The sequence below is a fragment of the Dipodomys merriami genome, unplaced genomic scaffold (assembly GCF_024711535.1).
Source record: "Dipodomys merriami isolate MVZ:Mamm:240054 unplaced genomic scaffold, mDipMer1.0.p SCAF_175, whole genome shotgun sequence".
NCBI classification, from domain to species: domain Eukaryota; kingdom Metazoa; phylum Chordata; class Mammalia; order Rodentia; family Heteromyidae; genus Dipodomys; species Dipodomys merriami.
Window position 1 is genome coordinate 1,518,052 of NW_027203104.1, and position 8,752 is coordinate 1,526,803.

Consider the following 8,752-nt stretch of genomic DNA (forward strand, 5'->3'; position numbering starts at 1 on the left):
AGGTATGTTCCATCCTGTGTGGCTACATTACCCATTTTCAATTCAGAGTTCACTGATAGTTCATATGGCTGCGTTGTTGTGCAGCCATCTCTTCCATCCATGTACAGCATGTTTCATTTTCCATGTATGAAGCTGTATATTCATTAATAGGCAGCTCCTTTTCCTCTCTACCCCAGTCTCTGGAACCATCTTACTTTTGGCTCTATGACTTTGTTGATCCTTGAAAGCTCAGTAAGGGAAATCATACCATGGCTGTGCTTTTATGACTGCTGTATTTTACTTAGCTTAATGTATTCAAAGATCAACCCTGCTATAAAATGTAGCAAACTTGTCTTCCTTTTCAATGTCTTTGTTTATTCTTTTACCTGTTTCTGTCTTTAGGTTCTTGTCAGTATTTGCTCTGAAGTGATTCTCTAATACTACTTCTTATCTCTGCTTTCTCTTCTGCTGGGTACAAATCTAGAAATAGAAGTGCTGGACCATATTCCTATGTAATTCTCTATTTAGTTCTTTTTAGCTCTGTCCATACCATCTTTGATTGTTTTACATTCCTGCCAGACATGCACCAAGGTTCAAATTGAATTCACATCCTTCCCAGCCTTTGTTAGACTTTGGAAGGATATTTGTTGTTTTTATTTAAAACTGCCCATAGTAACATATATAAAGTAGTTATTTCTGTAGAATTTTGATTTGAATTCTTCTCCTGACTATTGATACTGAGCTTTGTATATTTCAAGGAATTATTTGTAGAATTTTTTTAAAGTGTCTTCAATCGTTTTCCTTATTTCTAGTTTTTCTGTTCACATGGCACTGAATAATTGAACCCGTGCATTCTAGACTAGCACTCTGGAGTAAGCCACATTTCCAGCCCTAAATCTAGTACCCTCTATTTTGGTACAATTAATTCGTTGGACTGAGGCCTTCCGATTTGCCTGGTAATTGCAATATTTATTGATGCATATGAGTAATCTACATACATTTCTTTAAATAAAGTGATGAGTTTATATATTGGATCTTCATGCATTGTGAATCATGAATATGGTACTATAAGTTTTATTTCAACAAACTATTGCAGAAATATTACATAAAATATATGACCAATATATTCCTTTATACTTACCTACACATTTACCATTTTAGTTTTTTTGTCCTACCTGTATATATATGTGGACTCCTTTTGCTCTTCTCTTGAAGCACTTCTCTTGTAACACTCTTAAAATGCAGATGTGTAATTTATCAACTCTCTTTCCCTGACCATATCTTCAATCTACATTTTTAGTAGAGTTCCTCTGCCCAATGGATTGTGAATTGAATGTTATTTTCTTTCAATTTCTCACATATATATTTCCCTTTTGTGTGTTAGTGAGCATTCACCTCTGCTATTGCCAAGCATGGCTGGCTAGGCCATTCATCATTTGTAATAGGGTTCAGTGTGGGAGTTCAAAACCTCTCCTCTTAGCCTCTGCAGGCAAATTAGCACTCTTATTTCCTTCCAACTTGTAAATTTGTCTTCTGTATCATTAGATCACATCCCTATTCTAATTTTTCTCTGTCTTGCTTGTCGTGGTCCTATTTTTCGTTTTTTGTCATCTTGAATGTTCCTTAAGTCTCTATCCATCCTCCATCCTTCCATGAAGGCATATTTAAATGAAAATGTAGTCAGGGAACATGGTATGCCCCTCGCAACTATATTGTGGATTGTAGAAGGTAGGCCAAGTTCACAAAACTTCCTTCTAGCAGTTCTTTTTTACATAGGAAAGAAATATCAGGGTATCTATGACCATAATTCAGTATTTAGCACTGAAACTACAAAATAGTTAACATAGGATATTTATATATGGGAAGTAAAGCAGATCTTATAAGGGCCAATCCATCATTAGCGACGTTTTAAGTACTGTTACTGCCTTTAACATTTATGTAGACACTTACTTTTCATGAATCAGTAAGGTGCTATGTATTCCTTGTGATGTCCTAAATGTGTTGTAATTGCTTATGAGATACCGTGTGTGTGTGTGTGTGTGTGTGTGTGTGTGTGTGTGTGTGTGTGTGTGTGTGTGTGTGTGTGTGTGTGTGTGTGTGTGTATTGGTTGGTTGTGAGGTTTGATTTCTGGACCTGAGCACTGTCCCTGAATTCTTCCCCTCAAGGCTAGTGCTCTACCACATGAGCCATAGCACCAGTTCTGCTTTTCTCCTGGTGATTAATTGGGGATGAGTCCCACAGACCTTCCTGACTTGGGCTAATTACTTGATTCAAATGTGCCATTACAGAAGCTGGTGTCATTTGATGACGTGGCTGTGGACTTCAGCTGGGAGGAGTGGCAAGACTTGGATCATGCTCAGAGGACCCTGCATAGAGATGTAATGCTGGAGACCTACAGCAACCTCTTGTCTTTAGGTGAGCAAAAGTCATTTGAACATGCGAGATCAAAGGCTGTTTTCTTTTTTAAGTAGATATATAAATATTTATGTTGTTTCGGTAGACGATTCCAGTCCGTGGGAATATAAAATTCCTGTCCATTTTTTCCACTTCATTATATAATTGGAGACAATTTTATTCCCATTCATCAAGAAACCCAATCAGCACTTGGACCCAAAATCTAAACTACATTCCACTAATAGAAAGAAGACTGTCATCCTAAACTTGGGTTGATTTCTGTACGTGCAAATATAGTCTAGAATAGAAAGTACATCACTATTTGAAGTATGATCTGAAAATCACTAGTTGAAAGTGGTTATTTGTAATCAACCCTGATCCTGGGTGCAGTGGCTAACACCTGTAATCTTAGCTTCTCTGGAGGCAGAAATGTGAGGATGTTGGTTTGAAGCCTGCAACTGCAGAAAAGTGACCATGAGGCTTTTATCTCCAAATCCCTTCACAATCTACAAATGTAGCTGGGACTGAAACTAGCAGAATGCTAGCTTTGAGCAAAAGAGCTGAGTTCAAGGCACACAATTGGCAAAATAAGTTGAAAGTTGGGGAATATCAACGAGGGAGTGGATAAGAAATGAGAAACAAGGTTTAGGAGCAAGTTTGTGAACATGATGTCTAAGACCTTACAGTAATGATGACCCATCCTACCAATAGTTCTTCTCTACTTGTTAATAACAGGACACTGTGTTCCTAAACCTAAATTGATTGCCAAGCTGGAGCAAGGGTCAGAACCATGGATAAGAGAAGCCTCAGACAAAAATCTCACAGGTGAGATAAAGCATCTTGCATGGTAGTTTTGTAGCCAGAGTACACTTGGTAAGTTTAATGAGCTGTACTGAGCAATAATGTTCCTAGTTCCCTGAGTCATGTGTGGCAGAGAACTAGGTGATCCTTTGTCTTCAGGACATGACAATCAAGAATTTACATGGAGACAAACTGATTTGGCTGTCCCAGTGTAGTTAAAGTGAGCAATTTTCTTTTTCTTTGTAGAAATCATTCTTAAACAGAAAAAGGAAATGAGAAATGTAGAAAATGAGGTCTCATTTTCATTGAAACAAGGCCTATGCAGGTATGAGGAAATGAGGAGTATGCCAGGACTGCTATCCTGTGAAGAGGAAAATTGCTTCTTGGTGATGTTGGAAGTGAGTGAGATTCAGAAGCAAAGCTTTTGGTTCATAGGGGATGACTACCTGGGTGGTGAGCTGCAGTATCTTTGGTCTTGAATGGTTGTGAAGGAGCAGGAGTGTTAGAAAAGGAAATTTGATGAGAATTTGACTAAGGGTGAGGGAAACCAATTTTAAAAATGCCACCAATCCCTAAAGTAATTCTTAGTGAGAAGTTAGAACTGAAGAGATGGAGGTATAAATCCTTACTCTCAGGAACCTTCCATGCTTAGCGGAAAGGCCAAGGGATGTATCAAACACCCTAATGGTCCCTAAATCTAGACAGTATTTCTGTTCCTCACCTAATGGTTGAGAAGCTAAGCAGCAAAATGTATCAATTATTTCCACAAATTAAAAGAAAAATAATAGCTATTCCCTTAGGACCAAACCTCGAGGGTATTAAAGGCAAATGTTTAGTACTCAGCTTATAACTAATAGTGTGTAGATGAATCATTTGAGTAATTAATTCCTTGAGAAAAACTGAAACAGAAAAACATTATTTACCATTGTAAAATGTCAGTGCTACTTTCTTAACTAATACATTACAGAGAAAAGCTTATATTCTGCATCAAAGAGTTCCTGCTTTGATCTTTTAAAATCTCGTAACAGTTAGGATGCACGGAAATGCCTTTACTGTTACATTAAGGAATCTTGAGGTCTCATTTCTGTTTTTGTCTGTCTTTCTATATCTCATTGTAGATGTCCAAGAAAAGGAGTACAGGACTAAGACCTGTCAGGAGAATCCCTATGATTGTCTGTCTGAAGTCGGAGTCATGAATATTAACACAGGGGAGAAAAATGTGAAATTAATAACAACTTTTAATTTGAGATCCAAACCTAAGTCAGAGCTGATTAGGAATAATGGGAACTCCTTAGGGATAAGGACAGAGGAGTTCAGGCAGTGTCAGAACATGCTTTTCCATGGCGAGTCTAATGGGATATGTGCTGCTTATAGTCCTGGAGTATCTCCTGTAGTTAAAGAATCTAACCAATGTGGACATTCTTTCACCCGGAAGACATACCTTACTGTCCATCAAAGAACACATACAGGAGAGAAACCTTATGAATGTAATGTGTGTGGAAAGTCTTTCAGCCGGAAGGCACACCTTACTGTCCATCTGACAAAACACACAGGAGAGAAACCTTATGAATGTAATGTGTGTGGAAAGTCTTTCAGCCGGAAGACAACCCTTAATGTCCATCTGACAACACACACAGGAGAGAAACCTTATGAATGTAACCTGTGTGGAAAGTCTTTCACTCGGAAGGCACAGCTTACTGTCCATCAGCTAACACACACAGGAGAGAAACCTCATGAATGTAATGTGTGTGGAAAGTCTTTCAGCCAGAAGGCACACCTCACTGTCCATCGGACAACACACACAGGAGAGAAACCTTATGAATGTAACCTGTGTGGAAAGTCATTCAGCCTGAAGTCATACCTCACTGTCCATCAGAAAACACACACAGGAGAGAAGCCTTATGAATTTATCCAGTGTGGGAAGTCTTTCACCCAGAAGACAAACCTTACTGCTCACGAGCGAACACACACAGGTGAGAAACCTTATGAATGTAACCTGTGTGGAAAGTCTTTCATGCGGAAGTCAAAACTTACATATCATCACAGAATACACATAGGAGATAAACCTTATGAATGTAATGTGTGTGGAAAGTCTTTCATCCAGAAGGCACACCTTACTGTCCATCAGACAACACACACAAGAGAGAAACCTTATGAATGTAATGTGTGTGGAAAGTCCTTCATCCGGAAGGCAAACCTTACTTTTCATCAGAAAATTCACACAAGAAAGACACTTTATGAATGTAACAAGTGTGGAAAATCTTTTCACTTGAAGGCATATCTTCCTGTCCATCAGAGAACACACACAGGAGAGAAACCTTATGAATGTAACAAATGTGGGAAGTCTTTCACCCAGAAGACAACCCTTAATGTCCATCAGACAACACACACAGGAGAGAAACCATACAAATGTAATATATGTGGAAAGTCTTTCACCCAGAAGGCACAAATTAAAATCCATCAGACAACACACACAGGAGAGAAACCTTATCAGTGTAATGTGTGTAGAAAGTCTTTCACCCAGAAAGGAAACCTTAGGATCCATCAGACAACACATACAGGAGAGAGACCTTATGAATGTAGCAGGTGTGGAAAGGTTTTCGCCCGGAAAACATGCCTTACTATCCATGAGACAATACACACGGGAGAGAAACCTTATGAATGTAATGTGTGTAGAAAGTCTTTCGCCATGAAGTCACAACTTACTGCCCATCAGGCAACACATACAGGACAGAGACCTTATGAATGTAGGAGGTGTGGAAAGTCTTTCACCAAGAAAATCGGCCTTACTGTCCATGAGAGAAAACACACAGGAGAAAAACCTTATGGATGTAGCTGGTGTGGAAAGTCTTTCATCCGGAAGTCGATCCTTAAATCACATCAGATAATACACACAGGAGAGAAACCTTATGAATGTATGGAGTGTGGAAAGTCTTTCAGGTGGAAGGCAGCACTTAACATCCATCAGATAATGCACACAGGAGAGAAACCTTATGAATGTAACAGCTGTGGAAAGTCTTTCACCAGGAAGGTTTATTTTTCATCAGAGAGCACAACACAAGAGAGAAGCCTTATGACTGCAACAAATGTGGAAAGAACCGTCCACAGGAGGCCACAGCCTAGCATATAAGAAAATTCACCCAAATGAGAAATCTCTAGTATGTAACAAGTAGGGAAAGTCTTTCATTTGGAAGAGAAGTCAGTTTGCAATAGAGAACCCACACAGGATACAAACCTTATCAAGGTAGAAATGTGGAATTCTTCAACCAGAAGGCACAGCTCAGGGTTCATCATTTAACACACACACACATGAGAAATCATAGCAATGTAAAACATGTAGAAAGTTTTTCAAAAAAGTTCTAAGTACTCTCAGTCATTCTTCCCTAAATGTCCATCTTCTAAAATTTCTCAAGTTCCATTTCTAACATTCTCTATTGGGAGATCTACAAGAAGATGATTATGTCTAATTTCCTGTTTCATGAAATTCTAGGATGATATTTACCTTTTTCCTTTTATTTTGCTGTTAGTTTCATTTGAACTCATGGCCCTTTACTTCCCTTTGGCTTTTATTCTCAAGCTTAGCACTCTATCCTTTGTGCCACATCTCTAATTTTGAGGTTGTTGTATTTAGTATCATGAATCCTATCATTGGGAAGCAGTCTACTTTCTTCAAAGGTGTTTACAAAATTATGTAAGTAAAACTGAAATGTTATAAATTAGGAAAATAAGTAGTTTCATAGAATCTATAAAGAAATTGAGTGATTTAATGGAATTTTGTAACATTTAAAAATGAGAAATATTTGAGAATTATAGATGAGTAATAAAGTTGATTTAGTAAATAGTTATTTTATGTGGTGAAATTCAATAAAAGTGACATAGAATCCATTCAGATTTCTTGTGGGAAACAATTTTCAAATTTTTCTGTAAACCTAGAATACCTTCTATAACATCAGTCTCTTCACCCCTGGAAATGAACAGTTCTATAATTTTTATAGAGCTGGTAGTATTTGTCATATATTCATATAGTCTTTCACAACAGAATAGACAAAATACATACTTTAAGGGATAGAGGTATGGCTTAGTTGTTAGAGCATTAATAAGTGAGCAAAGTATCATGTACTGGCTTTGAGTCCCATTCTTGGAGCTAAAGAAAACAAAAAAGAATATACACTTAACATTCCACAATTCCATGTGTAAAAACAGAATTCAGAAGCCCCACATGAACATGTCTCCATAGCAACAGCTTATGAGGACTTTAGAGACATACTTGAGAATGTCCCAATGGTTCATAAATGTGAACCTCTTGGCTTTGAGTGACAGATTACAAGGGACGCATTCATCAGCAGCTCACCAGGGTGATTACATTGTGTGTGTGTGGGTATGCATATCTATGTATGTAAATATACATATATGTCACTACAAATTCATCCAGTCACCTGAATCCATCCATAACCCTCCACAGCACTATTCATTATGTCAGATGTTTTCCACAATCATTGGCTCTACTAAGCAGCTCATCTCAGGTGCAGTCATGGTGCAACAGAACACAGACCCATATCAGGACCTAAATACAGGCACATAAAGGAGGAAACTCCTTTACTATATGATCAAGTCCTCAAAGAAGGGATATCATTAAGGTTATTTAAATTATTTGGAATTGAAAACCCAGGAAATGAAGACTCTTACAAAGAAGAGGACTAAAAGTGAAGGAATTTCATTGATTGAAAATAAAAGCAGGGCTGGGAAGGTGGCTCACTTGTAGAGTGCTTGCCTTACATGCATGAGGCCCTGGGTTTGATTCCCCAGCACCATATAAGCAAAAAGGAAAAAGCCAGAAGTGGCACTGTGGTTGAAGTGATAGAGCACTAGCCTTGAGTTGAAGAGCTGAGGGACAGCGCCCAGGCCCAGAGTTCAGTCCCCACGACCGAACCAAAAAAAAATAAAAATAAATACCCTTGTTGCCACGCCTACTTCGGTGGAGTCTGCTTAGCATGGAACACCTGCTTTTAGATCTGAGAATGGGACTCCACAGAAGCCTACCTCTGAGAATGGGACTTCACAGAAGCCTACCCCTGAGAATAGGACTTCACAGAAGTCTACCTCAGAGAATGGGGCTTCAAAGAGGCCTACCTCCTAAAAAGGCTGGCAAGGCCCTGGGAAAGATATGTTCCTGTTTTTCTTTTTTTCGCTGAATAGGAGTGCCTATTAATCTTTTACTGCTCCTATTGCTTGTTCTACTTACTCATGCTCAACTTTCCCTCATTCAGGGCTCTTTCTTGGAAGTGTTGACGACTCCAACATCTGATGAGTGTCCTGAGAACATGACTAGCTCACCAGAGTTAAGTGCTACCCTGAAAGTCCCTCTTATGGAGGCTATTAGACAAGTCATAAGTAAATATAAAAGTATTGGGAGGTTTCATGACGTCACTTCAGCAAAAGGAATTGTTTGTAAGAAATTTACAAGAAGCTGTAGGCATGGCTAGAGCAGAAAGAGTGTATGGCTATTGGAGATTTCCCTTTAATCCTGGAGCATAGACAATAGACTCATATAGATATCCTGTAGATAAGAAAGATGTA

At 38.5% G+C, this 8,752-nt stretch overlaps 1 protein-coding gene across 1 annotated transcript; it reads left to right on the forward strand.

The window, feature by feature from the left end:
* Positions 1-3,113: 3,113 nt before the first annotated feature.
* On the forward strand, positions 3,114-8,154 carry LOC138829671 (zinc finger protein 624-like). The gene is made up of 2 exons (XM_070026144.1): positions 3,114-3,199; positions 4,294-8,154. The coding sequence occupies exon 2, from the start codon at positions 4,368-4,370 to the stop codon at positions 6,303-6,305; it is 1,938 nt and encodes a 645-aa protein (XP_069882245.1). The 5' UTR covers positions 3,114-3,199; positions 4,294-4,367; the 3' UTR covers positions 6,306-8,154.
* Positions 8,155-8,752: the final 598 nt, after the last annotated feature.

Coding starts and splice junctions, on each gene's coding strand:
- LOC138829671 (XM_070026144.1), top strand. CDS start 4,368: ATGAATATTAACACAGGGGAGAAAAATGTGAAATTAATAACAACTTTT.